Below are 22,359 nucleotides of genomic sequence, written 5' to 3'. Positions count from 1 at the left end.
AGACAACAATGACACAAGTTTCAATATTAAGAAAAAAAACATAATTCCTCTTGTACTTCTTTATTATTAGTAGTAGCAGTTTTTAATTGGTTATTACGTGTATGGAATACCATGGTGTTTGGATTACATTATTCATAAAAGGAAACAAAATATTAATAACTTAATAACTCAGTAGGGTGGTTGCTCCTGACTTACAGTCCACACTTGTTTCTGTGAGGCCATCAAGTAGTCAGTAAACTCTTGGTATGGTGATTTAGTCAGGACATTCTCTTTCCATAGGTCAGGTGTTAGATAACTATAGGTCTGCTGAATAGCTAGGTACGTGGCTTTGGCTAAAAAGTGTTTATATTAACACTGTTTATGTCTACTCACACAGCACTAAATTACAACTAATGTAAGGTATTAAAGTGAAACTCAATTAAGAAACAAGTTAATATCAACAAAAACATGAAAGGTCTGCAGTTTTGAATAATTGATTGTCTGGCATCATATTACAAACACAAACAGAAAGTTGATTTTATGGAATATAAGAATGCAAGAACAAATGTAATGCAATACAAGCAACTAACAAAAAAGAATCTGTAACATAACATGTAATCATTAAGCAATAAAAAGGTACTAAATATAACACATTGTTATGCAGTAAACAAAGTAAAAAACAAAAATGTCTGTAATGTGGTATGTAATGAACAAACACACAAAGACACCATAAGTAATGCCTGTGCATTACACTGTGATGGAATACAAAAATGTTTATAATTTGACATATTAAATTAAAACAAATACATGGAAGTCTCAAATACATGTGAGCAAATGAATAATTGCGTGAAAGATTTGTTATACATTTTTGTAAATATAAATACTTCAACTATTACTACACTTTCTGCAATGTATCACAGGGAAAAGACTCACCAAAATTACCAAGTGTGGCAGTTGACCCTCTAGCTGAAGTATAGCAATCTTCAATTCCTGCCATTGTTAACAGTTTCTTGGGAACTGGAGCAGACACAATACCAGTGCCTCGAGGAGCAGGTATAAGTCGTACCAAAACACTACCACACTTTCCTGTAACCTGTTGAAATAATTACTTTGAAGTAAGATATGTGCATATTGTATTTATATGCTGCTGTAAAGCGTTCTATCACTGGGTGTTTTCTTTTGGATTGTGTGGTAAAAATAACACCAAGTCAAGTCTGTATGATGATAATGAATAATTTAGTTCAACAATGTTTCTACAGGCTATATTCTTTCTATGACAATTTATAGGCCTAATCTCACAAAAATGATTTGAACAGCTATGCTAAGACTAATGTTATGCCTAACACACAAACTTTTTTGTAGAATTTCTTCACTAATTGTTTAAGTAACTCAATAGATGCAATAACTCTCACTACTAAATCTAAACAAAATTACTCGCTGAATACTCAATAACTCTATAATTGCTCTGTTAATGACTCACTTTTTCATTTTACTTATATTCATTCTATAATCGCCTTCTTGTCACTACATGAATTTTTCAGATCATAATATACTGCACTTTCTAGTAAACACCTAAACTAAAACTTAAAATAAAGCTTATAAAAAGATATAAACACATTCACATGAAAAAAATCACTTTAATGGTTTTTTATTTTTATTTTTAGATATCTAAAACACAAATAATGATTAATCACAACTAAATCAACTAAAGTTGAACATCTCACACAAGATATATAAGGGTCTAAAATTCAGGTCTTATAGTTGATTCTAAACAGCTAAGAGGTTTGTGGACTGGCTAGAATAACAAAAAAAACAAGTCTGCTTGGCAGATTAAATTTTACTTTGTCATCAAACATGCATCCCCCCCACCACCAAAACCATAATTGTGTTTTCATTTCACAAAATTACCTTTTTTACTTCATTCTCTCAAATGAAATCTAACATTTTGAGCATTGCTGGCCTACTGTCAAAACATTATGAGAAATTCCTATAATGTATTACATGAAAACAATATTTCTATAGTATATGGATGGCAGGATTAATCCAAATGAACTGCAATGGATTTTAACGTCTCATTAGAAAAATACCTTACATTTTTATCAGTATTAAAATAGCAATCTCATGTCACATTATTTTTACATTCTCTGTACTGTATGTAAAAGTCTTTATTGCCTCATGGTTGGTAACAAATTCCCAATTTCTTTTCAGAATCACTTACGTAAGTTGAGGTTTTTTTTTATAATACAGCAACAAATGTTTATCTCTCATGTCTAAGGTATTTATGGCTTCATACAGTTTTTATACTGTTTTTACTTCTCTGAGTTGCTTGAAAAATTTTCAACTTGTTTGTAATTACTTTCTGTGTCAGCATAAGTGATTTCATGATGACAAGTTTGTGAACTAGGTGAAGGGATGCTGTTAGGTAGTTTGTGAATTTGCTAAATACAACAATTCTGGCATTGCTACATTAACTTTCTGTTTTATTATATTTATTATTAGATGAGTAACTTTGGTACACTCTATATATCAACAATATTTCCAAAAAAATGGATACACTGAAAACAAATGCAGAATATAGCTTTATGTGATGTATACATTAATTTAACTTCTCACACTACAATCTGTGTTACTTATAAATTATTTTCAGATGGATGACTTGGACCTTTAATGTGTTCACAGTGTGAAAACTCCAACTGCTAATGGTGACTAGGAAAAGCTTATAGGCTATGCGTGTGTTCATTTGTTTCATTCTAAGTTACTTACAAGCTTTTAACATTATGTTATGTATTAGTACTTTCCTCATTAAATAGGATTTCCATTGTGAGGATAAATACAATCTTACAATGACTTAAGTGAAATAACCAGGAATTTAAATCTCAGTCCATTTGTCCTCATAATATCCAACACTAGCTTTTACAATACACATACATACCTTACATGGTACAGTATGAGGTTTACCAATTTTGTTCCCCCAATAACCTCGACGAACAGGAATGACAGAAAGCTTGGCCAAAATAATGGCTCCTCGAATAGCTGTGGCTACTTCTTTGGAACATTTTACACCAAGTCCAATATGTCCATTATAATCACCAATAGCCACAAAAGCCTGAAAAAATGAATTATTGCTAATCACTACAAACAACTTTTCCTCTACCATAAAAAAATTTCCACAACTTCTTGTTACCCTATATGTAAGAAAGGCAACATGCAGTACCCATAGCGTCCTCTAGCACCTCTACTCTCAGTATAAAAGAATCCTGCCTTGCAATTCTTGTAAAGTGAATTTTTTGTCACTGAACCCGTCCTCTGCACATTAATGAAATGAGTCTTCCTAGTGTTTAAAACTATAAAACTGGACAAGCTTGAAAAAATTAAAACACTCTTTATTATTTATTATAAAACAGGCAAAAAGAATACGCAGCACATATACTTGCACACGAAAAGGCAATTAATTCTATAAAGTTGTGCTTAGTCCCATAGCTCTCACTTTCTTGGGATAAACTTCTGTTGAACTAAGCATTATGATTTTAAAAGTAGGTCTTTTCTCTATAATCTTATGGTAGATCTGATTCAAGAAAGTGAGCCAGAATTCAGTGAGTAAACTTGCTTTCTTTGTTCAGTTGACATGTCATCTTGTGACCTTTTTTTTTTCCTTCACAACATTAGCCAACTGTTAAATACAGTCAATCTTATAATCAACTAACAAAGGATATTAGTGTTAATCCTCTTAAAAAGAGGCATTACCTCCTACAGAAAACAAAGATATGAAGCAATCAGAACAAACATATTAATAACTTTCTGGACCATATGTTGCTGTAATTACAGCACAGAAACTAAATAACAGCAATTTGTTAAATCTCTATATCACTAAAGTAAGTAAGAATATAAAACACGTTTGTGTATTACAATAACAAATTGTTCCTAATATTTATTCATTAAGCTAAATCTAATGATTTGGTACTTTCATAAGGGTATAACTGTCTAATGCATGAGAAAGGCCTTGGGTTCTCATCTCTCTATTAAATGCTATTCCAAATTCCTTGATGTGGTCAATAACATTCTTGTAATTGACTCAGTATTGCCTTTGATAACAATAAAAGTGTCAATTACTCCACCCAAAATATTTATTTAAATGGATAATCTACAAATAAAATTTTTAATGAAACCTAAAGTACAAAAACTGGGTGTGCTATGTAAACATGTTTCTAAAGTAACACCAATTTTACTATCTATGTTGTCACCTTCTGTCATGCTTTATCTGATAAACATGCATCTTGAAGATAGCTCTGTAGCATAATTTCCATTGAAAAGGTTCTATTGCAAGGCTATTGTGTCCAAAGAAAGCTAGTCCTCCATGAAAACTTTCCATAACCTATACAGTGCATGAGAATTGTAGTTTTCCAATAGTCATTTCAACAGTCTAATCACACAAAAAGATATAAGCATTGTGCCTAGCAATTTATCCCATATGCTTTAAGTATGTCACACTGAACAAATCTGCCATGAAACTGACTTATTTACTTGTGACCTGTGTCATTTTTCCAGACAGAGACGCTTTGGAAGTTCTAAATCTCCAATCTGAACACATCTTTATGATACAAATGTATAAAATTTTTACATAAGAAAAAGTTTTTATATACCCTTCTCAACTGTGATTAGTTTTCAATGGAATCACACCAACTATGAAATGCCTCACACTGTCAAAATGTAGTTCAAAATACATTCTGGATATTTTATAAAATATTCCATCACAACCACAATGTACTTATTATCACTGTCACTCTGTAGGAAAGAATCAAACATACTGACAACAACCATTCTCAAATGGTAATCCAACCAAACAGTGCTGTAGCTGTCCATTTTTGCACCAATTCTTTACAGATCCCCAGCACATACTCAAAAGAAGCACTCTTTTACTTACTCCACTCTCTTTTTAGCACCTAAGTGTCCAGTTATTGGAAAGTTATGAAGGTAATGTAATACTTCTAAACATAGAGACTTAGAAAGTACCAACTGTCAATGTTTCTGTCTACTGGTATCTTTCCCTTTCAGATATAACAAACCCTTTTGTAAACATAAGGAATCCCACTCTGTCCAGTACCTCTCTCTTTGGGCAATATGGAGTATTTGCTATTATGAATTTTCTACACTATTTTTGTTACACTAAACAACTGGCTACAAATTAATATTTTTTGCCTAAGCATCTTTCAATTGACCACAACAGTTCTTCTTTGTAATTTCTAAATGTCACATATTTGAATATACTCTGTTGTCATTTAGGTTGGTAGTTTTTACTGTTTCATTTGCTTTCCTTTTATCACAAATTGTTGTAGTGTTATATCACTAGGTGGGTTTTTTTTCAAATTATTCTGTGAAAATAACTATAATGAGTTAATTTACTTTTTCAATAAAATTTTCTAGAGACTATGTTCACTTTGACAAAAAGTCTAAATCCACAAATAAATTTTGAACATAAACTAAATCAACTGTAGGTTTTCACAATATTAGAAAAACACACAAGTTGACAGAAATGAATAAAAACCCTATAACCCAAGCACTTTTGAAAAGTGGACTTTTCTTCTTCAGGGCCAAATTAGAAATGCTGGTGTAATTGAATGAGCAAGATGTACAAAGGAAGTTTATTGACGTCATCAAGGTCATTCAGTTTTCCAGGAAATATCTATTTCTCTATGTACTGTTTCAAGCATCTCATTTATGGTATAATGTAGCCAATGGCAAAAATGCATGTAAAAAGGTGTTAGGAATATTTCACTTTAGAAATGGCTAAAATTATGTATATTTAAAACAAAACTTCAATGTTTGAGTAAAATAAAGGTGACACTTGTAGGCCTAATACATCATTCATGTTCAAAAACATTTATGAAATTGAAAACATAGCATACAACAATTCATTTAGTAGTTTGTTATGCTGCAAAATGTATCTTACCTGAACCTATGCCTAAAATCATAAAATAGCAAAGTTTAACAAAAATTTACTTTTTTAACAAAAAAAAAGCAACATTCTGAATTATATCTTCATAAATACCTTAAATCTTGTACGCTGACCAGCACGAGTCTGTTTCTGAACTGGCATAATCTTCAAAACCTCATCTTTCAGAGCAGAACCCAAGAAAAAGTCAATAATTTCACTTTCCTATGGACAGAAATGTGTGAAGATTTTTTTCAATAAACATTCCTAAATCACACAAACCTTATTAAACACAGAACTTAAAAAGTATCATTACAGTTGATTTGTTTTTGTCAAAACTTACCATCAGAGAACAAACTTCAATTTCATACTTTATAGATATAACCTTAATAAAATATATGATCTAACAAATATCATTAAGACAATTATTAGATTGTTAGCTAGGTTTTTATAATACTTCCTAAGCAAAATATAGTATAAGTTGCATTACAAACCTCAAAGCTAACAATTTCAAACCCATCACAATACAAATAACAAAATGTTATACATTTTGAACATTAAATACACAACTGAACAATACAAAAATGTTTTTACTTAATCACTTACTTTAATAGGCAAGGAAAACAGATAAATTTCTTCAAGTGACTTTACTTTTCCATCCTTAACTAATCTTCCCAGTTTAGTAACAGGAATCCATTCCTTGTCTCCTTCCTTTCCACGTCCACGACCCCTACCACGCCCTCGGCCACGTCCTCGACCTCTACCTCTACCTCGGCCACCAGCTCCAAAACCACCACGAAATCCTCCTCTGCCACTGGCTGGAGCACTGTCCGCCATCCTATAAAGTTTAAAATTCTAACTGACACAATTTAATCATAAATTCCATTTTAAACATAGCTCAGATTGTATAATGTGGAATGTAGCTCATAAGTATACAATATGATATTACTTTACGTTTCATTCACTAAATGAAAAAACAATTGTGGTGAACCAGTATTTCAAAGCAAGCATGCAGTTAAATAGACTGCCAACTGATAAAAGCTTACAGTTCGGAAAGAGATTGAAGTTGAATTCTGAAGAGCTAAAATTGACTTGAGATTAGTAATTTTAAGCCTGTAGATGTTTAGCAGCTTCTGTCGATATATTCTCACAGCTTGATATAGAAACACCAAAACCTAATAAAACACTGAGCTACTGTTAGTGCACTTTTCAATTACATTGCTTAGTCATTAAAAATCCTTTACAGAAATTTAACTGTATGTACATAAGTAAATAATTGTACTTTTGCTTTGCAAACTACTGTTTAATTTGAGGTTTAATACTGTTGAAACATTTATTGTTTGTTTGTTTTGGAATTTCGCACAAAGCTACTCAAGGGCTATCTGTGCTAGCCGTCCCTAATTTAGCAGTGTAAGACTAGAGGGAAGGCAGCTAGTCATCACTACCCACCGCCAACTCTTCGGCTACTCTTTTACCAACGAATAGTGGGATTGACCGTCACATTATAATGCCCCCACGGCTGAAAGGGCAAGCATGTTTGGCACGACTCGGGCGCGAACCCGCGACCCTAAGATTACGAAGCACACGCCTTAACGCGCTAGGCCATGCCAGGCCCATGAAACATTTATTCAAAAAGAGCTGTAAAAGTGATTTGTTAGAGTTAATCCTTAATAAATGTGGTGACCCCAAGCACTTGTGTTGTTAATAATTGTTGTCAGTATGTGTAATAACAAAATTTTTCTTTACTTTCATAATTCAATATAAAACATTTAAATACAATAACACTTTTTAAACACTGTATATTAAAACACATTGGGTTTTCTGTTTATTACGCCTATAAAATTTCACCCTAATAGTTAAGAGTTAAATAAACTAAATATTAAAATTGATATATACTTTTAGGTTTTTTAACATGACTAATTTTTTCTAACAAACAAGATGATGCTATTAAAAATCTGTTAACTTGTAATGTTTTGGAAAAACATGGAACATGTTGGTCCATCACAGCTGTCCAATCCTCTAAACTAAAATAATTTACAAATAAAAAATCTTAAAGTCAGCCTTTATCAATCATATAGTTATCAAGCTTTTTCTTAATTGATACTTGTATCCCCTAGTCCTACTGTTCTGTTTTAAATAGGAAAAAAGATAGTGCATCAACACTTTAACACTTTACAATTTTAAACAATTCAATCAGATCCCCACCCCCCAATTCTTCTATATATAAGAGAAAATAACCAGAGAGATTTCATCCTTTCCTCATAGAGCAACCCCTCCATCTCAGGCACCATTCTAGTAAACCTTCTCTGAACCCTATTTACAACAATTGAATGTCTTTTGTACAGTAAGGTGCCCAAGACTGAACATGTTTCAAATGTCATGGCTCATGAATATTTTATTTTTTCAGTATATATTACAAAAAGATCTTTGGTTCACACTCACTGAATTACAATGTGGATTAAAATTTTAAAAAATAGTTTTTTGGTTGTTAGATATTTCACCAACAGTCTGTTTTAGAATAATAAATATTAAAACGATTATCATATACTTTGTCAAAATTTTAGATAACTATGAAAACTATTATTTTGCACTTAAGGATTTTTTTACTAAAGAAAGATCTCTGAATACATTACAGATAGTTCAGTGATAGCATTAACTACAGATATGTAATTTACATATAAAAAAGGGCATTTTTAATGCTCTTTAAAAATGACTCTCCCTCAATCTCAAATACCTTTTATAAAAGGTATGAGGTATGTTTTTATTTATAAACAAAATATTAAAGAATTGACCTTTTGATTTTAATTTTTTATTATATGTATAATCATGGAAAATTACATATAATGGGAAAATTTTGCTACAGAAATAATTAGAGAAACATTCCATAACAATAATCACGAAAAATAATAAGACCTGTTATTTCATGTATGAAACTTCCAACTATAAATAACAGCCAGTACACTGAACAGCTACTACAAAACTTTAACCACAGTATAAAAATAATCACAAAGACTAAGTTATGAAGTAAAAAGTTAAACTATAATAACAACTGCTACATCAAAACTTCAATCACAAAAAAAGAAAAACACTTTAACAGAAAACTTATTAGAAGCATAATTATCAAGAATGAACTATTGATAAAATTTTTCAAATGCCAATGTTAAACTTCTTTTTCTAAATATAAAGTAAATAAGTTTGCAAACTTGTTTCTGAAAATTTCTTAAAATGTATAAGATATATAAACTTATCCACTTCTTTTTATGTTATTTATAGATCTCAAGTTATCTGTCACTGTACACCACAAATCACTTACTATATATTTAAAACAATAAACACTTAGAAAAATTACTCTGTTACCAGTTAAATTCAGAAAAAATAGATGTTATAAATAGTTTTAAAATAAAAATATCTTCTTAACCAAAGTAGTCAGTCAGTTGTAAAATTTCAGTTGGGATTCGAAATTTGTGGCAATGTGAAACAACAACAAAAAATTACCCTCTCAAACTCTAATATTTATTCATAACCACATGAAATAGCGCTTTGAAAGAATACAACTACAATCTAGTGCCTATTCAAAGAAATAAAAAATAATAATCATTCAGAGAAAGAAAACAATTTATTTAAATGCATAAGTATAATATTCCTTGCTTTTCACAGACTGCACTAAGTGTGGCACTGAATTATATTTCTAGAAATCACAAAAATTACTTGTAAGTAGATTAGTCAGTTTTTATTCATTTTATACTTGTAAGTAGATTAGTCAGTTTTTATTCATTTTAAACTTTTACAAAGATTCTCCCTAATTATCCTAAATGCCTTAACATGGGTTAAGTAGTTACATTTGTAGTACTTACCTTTAAAGCCACAAATATTGTTCCCTTGCAATAATTAATTCTGTGTCTGGTTGTTTTAACAAAAGGAATATTAAGAATAATGTAGTTGTTAAACTCTGTAATTTTTACATCAAATTCATCTGCCACTACATCTGTAAATGATTAGTGGCAGTTAGTAATCATCTGGTAAAATAACAGGGAGTAACAACAATCCCACAAGGATGTAATGCATAACATTTTTAACTAACTAATGGTAGCTATTTACCACTTAGTAAAGTACAAAAGAGGAGTAAGAGCAATCCAAATGGCAATATGTCACATTTCTAATTGACTACTGATGGAAAATTACTACCTGGTAAAGTACAACAGAGTAACAACAACCTCGAGGTAGGGGGTTATTGCATACTTCTAAGACTTGCAAAACTACTGGATACTGCATTATTAAAATAAAAAAAGAATTTATCTATGTTTGTGCAATTATATGTAACTAATAATTACAAAAGTGGACATATTTTCTGAACTCACTAAACATTAAATCACAATAATTTTCAGTTGATTATAATGAGTGATTTACCAAGTTTATTTTTGTGTGGCTAGTAAGAGTAAGTTTTGTACAAGTTAGATGATTCCTTACAAAATATTCCTTTGAAATATGGGGCTTCGCGAGAAACATGACAACTAGTACATCTAATGTAAGACTTTAACATTAAAGCTCAATCAAGGTAGCAGAGTAACAAAACTGATACATTTTTAAAAACGATATGAAACTTCAATACTACATTACGCCAGCTAGTAAATACCAATAAAAATTACTTTTATTTTACTTCACAATATAGAATCAACAAGCTCATTAAACTTATTAACTATAACAACGTGAGCGTTCAGCAGCAAGATGAAATTCATATAACTCGAAATTCCACTTTTTGTTTGTTTAAAACCTTGTTAGGTCGTTTTATATTCCACAAGGTAGCCTACCATTTCCAATTGGTCCTACTTTTCAATGTTTAATCATATTGACGCATTTCGCGTTCAAAGGCAAATAAATAAATCGTAATACATTTTATAAATACATGTACAGAAATAATACCAATGATGTAGTAACAACATTTAAAACTACACTGAATAAAATTTCAAACTGAAAAGTTAAAAATGACTTAAATAACGAAGAAATCAGCTATTCTATTCTGAAAAATTAGTCACATAGTCTTACATAAAATGCTCCTATTTGAAAACGAGGCTCTCAGTTTTGTAACCTCGTAATCCCATTATGCCATAGATAAATTTAATGTAACCACAACCGCGCGAACGTCAACCTTCGTTTTTCACCAGCACTAGAATTTATTTCCTGTGTTATTGTTTCTTGTTTCTTTTCCAAGTCATCTGATTTGTTTTTGTTTTGTACTTTTAAACAAAATGGGCAGCTACTATATAATAATGGTATATTTCAAATATTAACAGGAACTTCTCAGTGAAAGTACGTTTTCTTACGCCTGATATTAAGCGTTTTTTAGCTGGTAGGGTTAAATTAGCAAATTGCCAGAAATCTACGTATCATTTGGATTAATTAAAGGATTAATGTGTAATTTATCACAAATTTTATTTATGTCTCAATACATCAGAATTAAAGAAAGGATTACTTAAAAAGTGGTATGTCTGCAGACTTACAATGCTAGAAACTGGGTTTGGATACGCATTGCGTTTGGTTTTTGTTTGATTACAAATAAATTCGACACTATATCATCTATATATTTTAACCCATATGTTATTAATAATTACTATTTGCTTGATTTGATCAAATCATTCTTCGGAAGAGGTGTCTTACTAGTAGGTGATGTTGCCAACTATGAACATTTAGTATGAAGTCTGAAGTAGTAAAGCACTGAAAAGTTAGAAACAATTCAACAAAACTAATAACGTAAGAACTTTAGGAGGGTGAACTTCTCTATTTTAAGGTGAACTGAGTACGAATACTAGATTTCAGTTGTTTCTTTTTTTTTGTAAACGTTTGGCTTTTCTGCTGGACAACAGTACGTACCTAAGTACCACAGACTTGTTCAAAAAGAACATTTTGGTGCTGCTATCAGGATTATATTGTCAAGTGTATTTTGAAAGTGCTTTTTTTTGTTAGCTCTCTAGTACAGTAAAGTTTGTTAATCCTGTTACCAGGAAAGAGCACTTTCTGAGACAACAAAAAATCTTATGATGGAGAAGTGGAACCTACAATGGTAGCGAGGATTCAGTCTGGGAATATGGTAAGACCAAGGACAGGCAGTCTCCTGAATCTAGAGCTTTCGTTAGCCATGATGAGAATAATGCTAGTACACATCACCCACACTTTGAATCAAGAAATTGAATGATGCCACCCTGGGAAATTCTAGGTAGACTTAGCACAACATCAAATGGCCTCACCCTGTATGCAGAAGCAGAAAGGAGTAGAAAAAGTCACGGTGACAGCAAGTGGTCTGAATGTACCAAAATTTATTTGGGTAGATTTTACGAGACTTCATGGTCCTTGTAAACAAGCTCAGGTGTTGCAAAGTGCTAGCTAGTTCTCAAGAGTTGAAGTGGGATATGCATCCTGGATGAAACTCAGATGGCATCTTGTTATGATTCAATGACAGTTAGAATTAGCAAGGGGCATTCAAGTTAGCAAGGCACATTGACGACACTCTTGAATAGAATCTGATGACTGAGGACACGATGGGATGTAATGATATCATACTTCATCATTGTATGATAAGATGACGCATACATCTGCATGTTCAGCCATCATAGGTTGTTGCATTTGTTAGTTTGCTATAAAACTACTTCACTAACTCCAAAGAACACATATACTGAATGGATATTGGCATAGAATCTTGTACTTGGAGTCTGAGATAAAATATGTAAACCTGTTAATGTTCAGGGAAAGAGAAAAGAAGAATCTGGATCATCTTATTGAACATTTCAAGTAAGTCATTGCTTGTAATGTATGAACTCAGAGATAGGCATTGCAATACCTCATGTTGAGTTTAAACGGCCCAGTTCTCGGTACCATATAGCAGTTGGACGAAGCATAACTCAATGATTAAACAGAGCTATTAATGAGTTGCTCAACATTTTTAAACCTGTGGAGAACCAAGGAATCTACAGGAATTAGTTCAAAACTCAAAGTGTGGATCTTAAGAGATACATTAGCTACATATATGAACAAGTTAAGGAAATTACATTAGAATGATTTCCTACGTTCTCCTGGATATCACAACAAGGCGCTAATCAAAAGTTTACTGATGGGTTACTAAGTAAATCCGAATGGTATTATATGGGATTAAGAGACGTTTCTTCTCTCACAGAAATAGTTTCAGTTGTCACATCAAGCCAAATGCTGGATCAAAGGAAGATTGCAGCAGCAGAGGCAAATACAGCCACAGACGCTACTATAAAACAACTTACAAAAACCTGTAAGGACACTCAAAGTACTGAGAATGCTTTACTTCACTACTCCATCAGCTACACAGTAGTATGACATGGCAACCAAAGTTCCCAATGGGTCAACAGGTTTCTCTGGCTCAGATGCCGTGACTTTATTACAACTGGAGTTGTATTCACAAAAGTCCCATAGGTATGAAAGATTGAATGCCTGCTTCAAATGTGATATGCCTGTTCACTAATTGTGGGAATATCTATATTTTGTTGTTAGATAGGACCGTTGGATGCATGTAACTTTCAGACAAATAATCAGAACCATTTAAGACAGTCATTTATTTGAAAAATTAATGGCCAAAGGAAAGTGCATTCCTTGTTCTCTAAGCTATAAAGTGGTGTTTCATGATAACATTTATTGCAGTGCATTATGTGATAGCCACTTTATTATTTTATAGTTCTGATTCATTGACTAACAACTAAAAGGGCATTTGGGTCATTACTTTCTGAACTAACGAGTGATATTATACAGTAAAATGTCGGATTATGTTGTATGATAATTGTCGAAACCATTAAGTCGAGTTGTAGTAGAATTTCTGTGAAATAGACTGTACAAAACTCGTTAATATAAAACTAAAGCAGCTGAGGTAGTTGGATAAAAATTCTAAAGAAATTTACATTTGAATTAAATGGTTCATGATTACTGGATGTTTTAAGAAATAAACAAAAAACATGACAGTCCTTGCTTTATGAGAAGTCATATTAATGTTTATGGCTTATATTGGTAGACATTTGCCAATAAAAACTTCTGAGGGAAGTCATGATCTTGCACACAAGTCGGTGCAACTCTGTATTCTACTGCTTTACAAGATCATAGTTGATTATCTAGCTGGTATATATCAGTCTTTTTGGAGTACAATCAGGATGTTTTACTATAACACATCACAGGAAATTGACATAGATTATAAATCAGGCAAAGTGTATACTATTGTTTTTCGTATTGTTTTTGATGTGGCGAGTTTGATGAGCTGCAATGAGAGAGATGTCTTTTGAGGATACCATAGTGGTCTATGGTCGCATATTTAAGGGTGCAACTGAAAAAAAAACGAAACTGGCATTCTAGTTTCAGCACATCAAGAATTATGCCTAGAAATAAAAACTAGAAATATGCACAAATTCTATATAGATTACAGTGGTCAAGGATTTGCCTCAGCCAGAAAACAAATTAAACTTTTGCAACTTTTTAGGTTTCACATCATACTAACGAGGATTGTAGGCATTTTGTGAAGGTAAATACACGAATACTTGCATCGACTGAGGATGATTTATGATGATATATATTTGGGTTAATACAGGAATGTAAATACATGTTTCAACCTTGGAAGTTTGTTTACTTATCTTTGTTAGAAGTTTCCATTTATCATGTACACTGACACCCGAGATTATGGAATCGGAACAGTATAAAACATGTAATGGCCAGTGGCGGATTAAGGTTGTGTGGACCCGTGGGATAATAATTTGTATTGATCCTATATCCCAAGTAATTTTATGTAGAATAAAATTATCAATAGGCCCCCATTAAGATCTAAATACGCCGCTGATAATAGCGTGTGTAAAATGTAGACAAATAGTTTTAAAAAACCAGTAATGTATAGCAAAGAACTGTACGGTCGGGAGTTCGTTATTTAAGTCAACAATTCTTAACCTTTTCAATACCAGAGGCTAGCTCGTTAAACTTTCATGGACCACTAAAATGCAATTATAAAAAACACCACGATTTACCTAGGAATATTATACCAGTTTTGCTTGTTTGTTTGTTGTAAACTCTCATGGACTGGTTATGACTGATTGGAGCTTGTTCATGAACCAGAAGTTGAAAAACATTGACTCAAGTGAACCATGCATCACTACAATGCCTAATGAGCTTCAAATACCCAGCCAGAAGTGCATAACTTCACTGTACATATCACCCTGGTCTGCAGCATGGAAATACCAATAAATTATTTCCCCAGCTGGTAGAAGTACGTTTGTTTGTCGAATGTCCAGACTTTGAGCATCATACACTGATTAAAACAATGCAGAAACAGTAATACAGAATAAAGAAGGAAGATGCATTTATAAGTTTTTAGCTAACCAAGTTACTAACACAAATGTGAGTAATTCTCCAGTGGGACCTTCCATGGAAAAGTCGAAATTTCACGATTACTAAACAGGAATGCCTCATGACAATGTGTTAACACAGGAATTAGGTGATCACATCTCAAAAGTTATCTGCACTCTATATATTCAACACATACACGAAATGTGTATAAGTTTGTAGTGTTTTCAAATTTTGGTGGGAACAAAATATTCACCTTTATAAACTAAAGGGAAAAGCATGTTGTGTGGTTAGTATACATTACAGCAGTTCGTTATATTGCAACCACTCAAACGTTTTTTTTTTGTTTGTTGTTGTTTTTTTTTAGTGGTGAGGAGGATAATGGAATATAAATGATTTGTCCACAATCCACCATGTTGACCACTGGACAACGTCTGACCCAAAGCAGTAGTTAACAAAATTTTTGTGTATGGCAGATACCTTTTTCTTTTATTTTTAAGAAAAAAACATGGAAATAATTCAGTACAAATGTAGAAAGTATACATTTTTCTTAGTCACACAACATTAAAAGAATATATATACTATGTTTTATTTCATTCTGAACGAATGAGTGATCTTAATAAAGATTAATTTACAAAATATGGCAATCCGTTAAATAAACTTAATTGATAAATGGTAGGTAATTTTAAATAAAGTAAATGCCTGAAATACAGCCCAAATGCACGGGACAAAAAATGTAATGGGACTTAGAAGATGCTCTAGGACGAAAAATATATCTAAATAAACCTAAAGTTTTCAATATTGCTATGTTTTAATTTGTCACTAGAAATAAAATGCTGCTCAATGTCTCTACATCTGCAATTTGAATTGTAGTCTCATGTGAAAACGTTTGCACAACAGATTATGTTTAACTTGGCATCAATTCAGCATTTGTTAGGTAGAGCTACGTAACCTGTGCAATATGGTTTATTTTCAATGTTTATTATATGTTGTGCGTGATTTAGCTAATGTATTAGATTATTGTTTGCGTTTTTATAAAGTAGATCCAATTTGTAAACTTAGTCTCATTATTTGTTATTGTATTAAAACTACTACCACAAAATAAAAAGTTGAAGTGACATCATTTAAATTTCTTGTATTAAAGTTAAACATTAGATTCGAAATCAAAGGACTAAAATCCAGAAAGTGTAAGAATACCAGAAAATTAAATACGAGTATGTAAAGTAAGATTTCTCAAAAATTAATTTTTATTTTTATTGAAAATAATATACAGCTAGTAGAGAGAGGTCAGTCACGATTGTTATCTGCTATGTGAAGTGTGGTATTCCCAGTAAAACGGCCCACTGAGCACATGGATTGTGAAATGAACTAATCTCCCTATCTACAATTGAGACCGTCTAGAAGAAAGACTTGACACAAATAAAAATACAAGTATATAATTATTTGTTTACTTATTTACAAAAACACAATCACAATACAATAACAAAAACAAAACAAAGGTAAGTGTCAACAAAGCTCATATCAGTTTGCCGTGCTCCCCACCGTAAGTTAAGCTAAACCTTCAGCTTAAACCAAATAAAATTCCAAAATTAGTTAATTTCAACATAAATACAAGTTCCATCACAGTAAAACAAAATTATTCTTATTCTTCCTTTCTAGTAAACGCTATACTCCGCAGTGAATTGAACAATGTTCACCTGCAATTAAAGTTACCGCTATTTCTCATTAAATACTGATAAAGTGGACAGTTTTATTCAGAACTGTCACATTTGAACAGCACCTCACATTCACCACCTGTATTCACTGCGAGTCGAAATCTAGAGCGTGGTTATCTACTTCTGCTTTCTACTTCTGGCATCATCTACTCTCTTTCCTATAAGAAAGTTGTCTAATTGCCACTTAATGAATTTACACATTCTATGGTCCCAAAACAATGATTAAACTTTATACATAAGCGAAACTAAAAATTAACTTGACCATCAGTAGAGCTAATTAAATGGCATGGCCTAGCGCGTTAAGGCGTGCGCTTCGTAATCTGAGGGTCGCGGGTTCGCGCCCGAGTCGCGCCAAACATGCTCGCTCTCCCAGCCGTGAGGGCGTTATAATGTGACTGTCAATCCCACTTTTCGTTGGTAAAAGAGTAGCCCAAGAGTTGGCGGTGGGTGGTGATGACTAGCTGCCTTCCCTCTAGTCTTACACTGCTAAATTAGGGACGGCTAGCACAGATAGCCCTCGAGTAGCTTTGTGCGAAATTCCAAAACAAACAAACAAAAGCTAATTAAATATACTTTTCTTACACATTTACTTATGAAAATTAAAGTACATTGTTTCAACAGGTGTTGAAACCAACCTTGCTGTTGACAGTATTTTTGGCCATAAACCTGATAATATCTCACGATATTCAGCTTATTTAGGCGGTTTAAGGCAGTAGTCAATAAATACTAACCTAATAATACAAATACAAAAGTTTTTATAATAAAAGTGTAATGAATAACGACAGATTAGAAGAGATGTAAGTGTATTCAATATAGTAATTAGTATCTCAATATTATCAATGAAAATAATATTAAGTAAATAATATGCTTGATCTTATTCAGTTATTTTTTTCAGGAACCAAAAATAATTTTAATTGTTTTTTTAGTGTTCACCTGTTTCAGTGTTACGTCAATGAATCTCTATTTCCAAACTAAAAATTCTGAAAAACGAAAACTATTATCTTAACTATGTGGTAACAGGTACACAGTATCATTCTGTACTGCATTCTTAGTGTCATAATCGTAAACTACGATTAATAAATCATGCTTTGCCAGTGTACACCTAATATACCATTTTAATTTGTGTATATTAGTATTACGTTATGTAAAACTATTGTCACTGTATTTATTTAGAGACTACATACTATGAATATGCTCAAAAACGTTTAAGTGGTGTGAATACGTTACTTTGAATAACAACAACTTCTTACAATACCTCACTGCTCACTGTGGTATTTCCAGTTGAACCATTTTACTCGTCAAATTTAACAGGAGTAGCCGCAAGTCACAAGAGGTTTGACAAAATACGTTTCGCGGGGTAAATCTCTTTCTTTTCACTGAGTTTAGAATAAAGAAAAAGATTAGAAAGTTTAAAAGTATCTTTATTTAGTACTTCAAAAATAATAACAAATAACGAATATGTTGCCAAAAGACTGTTTTTACTGGAGCTTCCAGGGATCTCATAAAGACCTATAATTTGTGTGAGGAACTGTTTCAGACTGGGAAAACTTCGATTATATACAGAGTTCTATAATTCTATTCTTCTGTTCACATGCCCTACCTTTTTCCCTCATTCCCATTTCCATCAAAAGGCCCCCTCTACTAGCACATTAGTATGTTTGCGGACTCACACCGCTAGAAACCCTGTGGGGGGCAGAGCACATATAACCCATTGTGTAGCTTTGTGTTTACTTCCAAACAAATAAACCCATTAAAAAATAGAAGTAGGTAAAGCCTTAAGATATCACTTGACCCACCATTGGAAGAAAGCTCACTCTCTACCCACCTTTATATAGCATATTCTACTTTGCCGCAGTCTTTTTCACATAAAAAATGTACATGATGCAGAATAATAGGTAACTAAGGTTAAATAAACTTATTCTCTTCCCTGACCAAAGACAAAGTTTATGTGGATTCATGATTAAAGAAAGGTTATCCTGAAACATGAAAAGTTGCTTCTATTATTGTAAAAATAACGCCCACATAAAGTTCAAAATACAAAATAGAACCACAAGTCTTCTGTATCTTTGCATGGACCCAACAAACTTTTATGTAAAATTTGGTGAAGATCCATCAGAAGGGTGCGAAGTAGTGGTAAAAAACGTAAAATTGCTCATAAAACCCACAATATACAAAACTGCAAATTTGTATGTACCCCCACAAAAGCCTAATGAACTTCAACACCAATTTTGGTGAAGATCCATCTGCACCCTGAGAAGTAGTTACATGGATTATATTTTTATAGATATGACACTAATGTCAGTTCCCAGATAATTAGCTAAAAAGTCAAGGCTTACAAATAAAATATTTTGTCTTTACTTATGTAGTTATAATGCAGCTTTGTAATGTCTGAACAGTATTTTGTATAATATAAAGTGCAATGAATTTTTTACCGTTATGAATAAATCTAATAGTGCTCCTATCTTAGGATTAAGTTTAAACTAGCAGAAGTAAAGTTTTGTTTGAAACAGGCCTAAATAAAGGATATGAGCTTAGACTATTGATCCAGTGGTAAGTTTCTAGACTATGAATATGTAAGCCCATTATACATTCCCAGTTACTAAAAAGAAAATCCTTTTAGGGCCATAAGTGCATTTTGGCTGTGATGGTCAAATCCAATATTCTATGAAACAAGAATATTTCAAGAATGGGTGTTACAGGCTAGCTGCTTTTACTCCAGTCTATTAGTTCAATAATTAGGAACTACTAGTGCAAATAACCCTAGAGAAGCTTTGCGTAAATATTTGGAGATAAATCAACCAACAAAGAAGTTCAGACTATATAAAGAAGTAGTTGAAGAGTGGCCAATGGTTTGTTTTGAATTTTGCTCAAAGCTAAACGAGAGCTAACTGTGCTAGACGTCCCTAATTTATCAGTGATAGAGTAGAGAGGCAACGAATCGACACCCCAACTACCAACTCTTGGGCATTCTTTTACCAACAAATAGTCACATTATGACACCCCCACAGCTGAAAGATCGATAATGTTTGGTCGTGGGGATTCAAATTCGCGACCTTCAGATTGAGAGCCAAGTGTACTAACCACTTAGCTATGCCAGATCGGGCCACGCAAATCGCTCATATAATTAATATGAACCGTAATAAATAATATAAGCGCGTTAAGGCGTGCGCTTCGTAATCTAAGGGTCGCGGGTTCGCGCCCGAGTCGCGCTAAACATGCTCGCCCTCCCAGCCGTGGGGGCATTATAATGTTACGGTCAATCCCACTATTCGTTGGTAAAAGAGTAGCCCAAGAGTTGGCGGTGGGTGGTGATGACTAGCTGCCTTCCCTCTAGTCTTACACTGCTACATTAGGGACGGCTAGCACAGATAGCCCTCGAGTAGCTTTGTGCGAAATTCCAAAACAAACAAAACTGTCAATATTTCAATTAATTCCACTAATTACTTCCGGGGTTTTATCTGTATTTTACACATAAACGAGAAATTTCACACAATTTATTTTTGTTGGTTATTTCTTTATAATGAATAAGGGCAAGAAATGAAAATATTCAGCACGATTTAACGAGTATCTCTCACTGGTAGTGAATATGATATAAACAAGTTGATAACTTAAAGGTTAAATCACACGAGAAAGATGGTCATTATCCTAACAACTATTTACCCTGACCTTTCCTACATGTTGGTCTCATATTTGAGTAAAACATGAAAATGATCCCAAGGACTCAAAAAAAAAAAAAATAAAGATTTAATGACTGTGACAAGTATAGTCCAAGTTTGCTCCAAAAAAGAAAAATCCACTTTTCGAAAGCGTTCGGTTATAGAGTTTTATTATTTTGTCTAAAGAAAAATATATACAACTTATACATTTACATGCTAGTAATTGAGCAACCACTTGAATAAAAGCAGTAACACCATTTTAGATTAGTTTGGATCTCTGAAAGCATCCGAATGCTTCTAGTGAAAATTCAATAATATCATATTGCATTGTACTGTAGCTTTACAATATACACAGTAAAAACATAAAATTGGTACTTTATTGAGAGGTTCTTTAATCTTTTAGGGCGGTAGTGTCAATTACACCTTGTAGTAGTCCCTTTTATAATCGGCTACATATAAAAAGTTATTCGAATATACTGAGAAACATCTTGTAAGCCAAGGCTCAGCTGGCCAGCCCTAGCAAACTAGTGGAAAACATGGAAAGGTCACAGCATGGTATAAAAAATCTTACTACATAATTTGAATGTCCTGTGTTACTCAGAATTATAAACAAGAAATTTTACACATTTAATTTTTGTTGGTCACTTCTTTATAATGAATATTGGCAAGAAATAAAAATTTTCAACCTGATTTAATGAGTATCTCTCACTGGTAGTAAAACGTGTTTAGACTAAATTTATCTAAGGTATTTTTGTTTCTCGTTTTATTAGCTACATTTTCGTGCGCCAGCAGTATCAGATTTAATTCTCGATTCAATTTTATTACTCTTCAGGATCTCTACCAGCCTACTGTCAAATTGAAATTATTTTAAATAGGATTAGAGTAAATTAATCTAGGAAACATTTGGTGTGCTCAAATAATCAATCGAAAGCGTTTGGCGTCTTTAGTCGAAAACTGTAATTAGTTCTCAAAATAGTCAAGAGATGACGGAGCTATGAGTTAAAAGTTTGTACTTGGAAAAAAAAAAATTCAGAGCCGTTCTATGAACCTCTTATCCGCGACTAAAAATATAAAATATGAGATTAAAAACAACAAAGGATTGATAATAACTTGCACTTTGCTCATTGAATTAGGATATTGTTCTAGTACCTTAAAACCAAGATATCATTTATCCAAATTCACCAAAACAACTAGCGCCAACATTCTACTCATCCTAATTTAAAAAAACATCACCTTAACGTTCACTAAAGGTCAAGGAAGATAACAGATGAAAACTATGTTCGGTTCAGAATAAGCTAATCCAGTTCATTGGCAGTCCTAGCATAAAGGTCTGAAGAGGAAAACTTCTGACGAATTTCTTTAACTGGTCATTTAAGGAAAATTATATGACTGTTCCTTTAGGGTTACCAACTCTTCAACCACATCTAACACAGAAAATATAGTTAACATGCAGACATCAGCATTAGCCAAATGATAAAAAGTGTCAACGCACCTTAGAAAAGTCATCCTGACCCTATACCTTTACAGAAGCCTTATGAACATACATCAGTTCAATGAGTAATACACATAACATCAGCAATTACTTTGGTGTCTGAATAGTATGCATGGCAAACAGAGATATAAAATTAGATGATAAAACATTATCTTGTAGAACATATGCCTCCATGTTTGTTGGCAAGCATCTCATGTATTTCCTAACCTCTTAGATCTCAAACAATTTTTCAGTGTTGCACGTCTATTTTTAGTC

At 32.6% G+C, this 22,359-nt stretch overlaps 1 protein-coding gene across 3 annotated transcripts; it reads right to left on the bottom strand.

The window, feature by feature from the left end:
* Positions 1 to 44: 44 nt before the first annotated feature.
* LOC143234881 (small ribosomal subunit protein uS5) lies at positions 45 to 22,133 on the bottom strand. Of its 3 annotated transcripts, none has more exons than XM_076472573.1 (6): positions 22,105 to 22,133; positions 6,515 to 6,746; positions 6,026 to 6,133; positions 2,912 to 3,085; positions 913 to 1,072; positions 45 to 332 (listed from the first exon to the last, which is right to left on the bottom strand). In XM_076472573.1, exons 1-6 carry the CDS (start codon positions 22,116 to 22,118, stop codon positions 169 to 171), a joined length of 852 nt encoding a protein of 283 aa, XP_076328688.1. In that variant the 5' UTR covers positions 22,119 to 22,133; the 3' UTR covers positions 45 to 168. The 3 variants fall into 3 exon arrangements, with proteins under 3 accessions (XP_076328688.1, XP_076328689.1, XP_076328690.1); XM_076472574.1 differs by lacking the exon at positions 22,105 to 22,133 and adding an exon at positions 10,952 to 11,245; XM_076472575.1 differs by lacking the exon at positions 22,105 to 22,133 and adding an exon at positions 10,717 to 10,738.
* Between the last annotated feature and the right edge of the window lie 226 nt (positions 22,134 to 22,359).

Source organism: Tachypleus tridentatus, chromosome 12, assembly GCF_004210375.1.
Source record: "Tachypleus tridentatus isolate NWPU-2018 chromosome 12, ASM421037v1, whole genome shotgun sequence".
Taxonomy (NCBI): Eukaryota; Metazoa; Arthropoda; class Merostomata; order Xiphosura; family Limulidae; genus Tachypleus; species Tachypleus tridentatus.
This window is presented reverse-complemented; position numbering and strand designations above follow the sequence as displayed.

Bases quoted from the DNA above. Each gene is read 5' to 3' on its own strand.
- LOC143234881 (XM_076472573.1), bottom strand. The intron at 1,073-2,911 runs GTATGTATGTGT...TTATTTCAACAG, and splicing joins CTCATACTGTACCATGTAAG to GTTACAGGAAAGTGTGGTAG. The intron at 333-912 runs GTGAGTCTTTTC...AACACTTTTTAG, and splicing joins TGCCACACTTGGTAATTTTG to CCAAAGCCACGTACCTAGCT.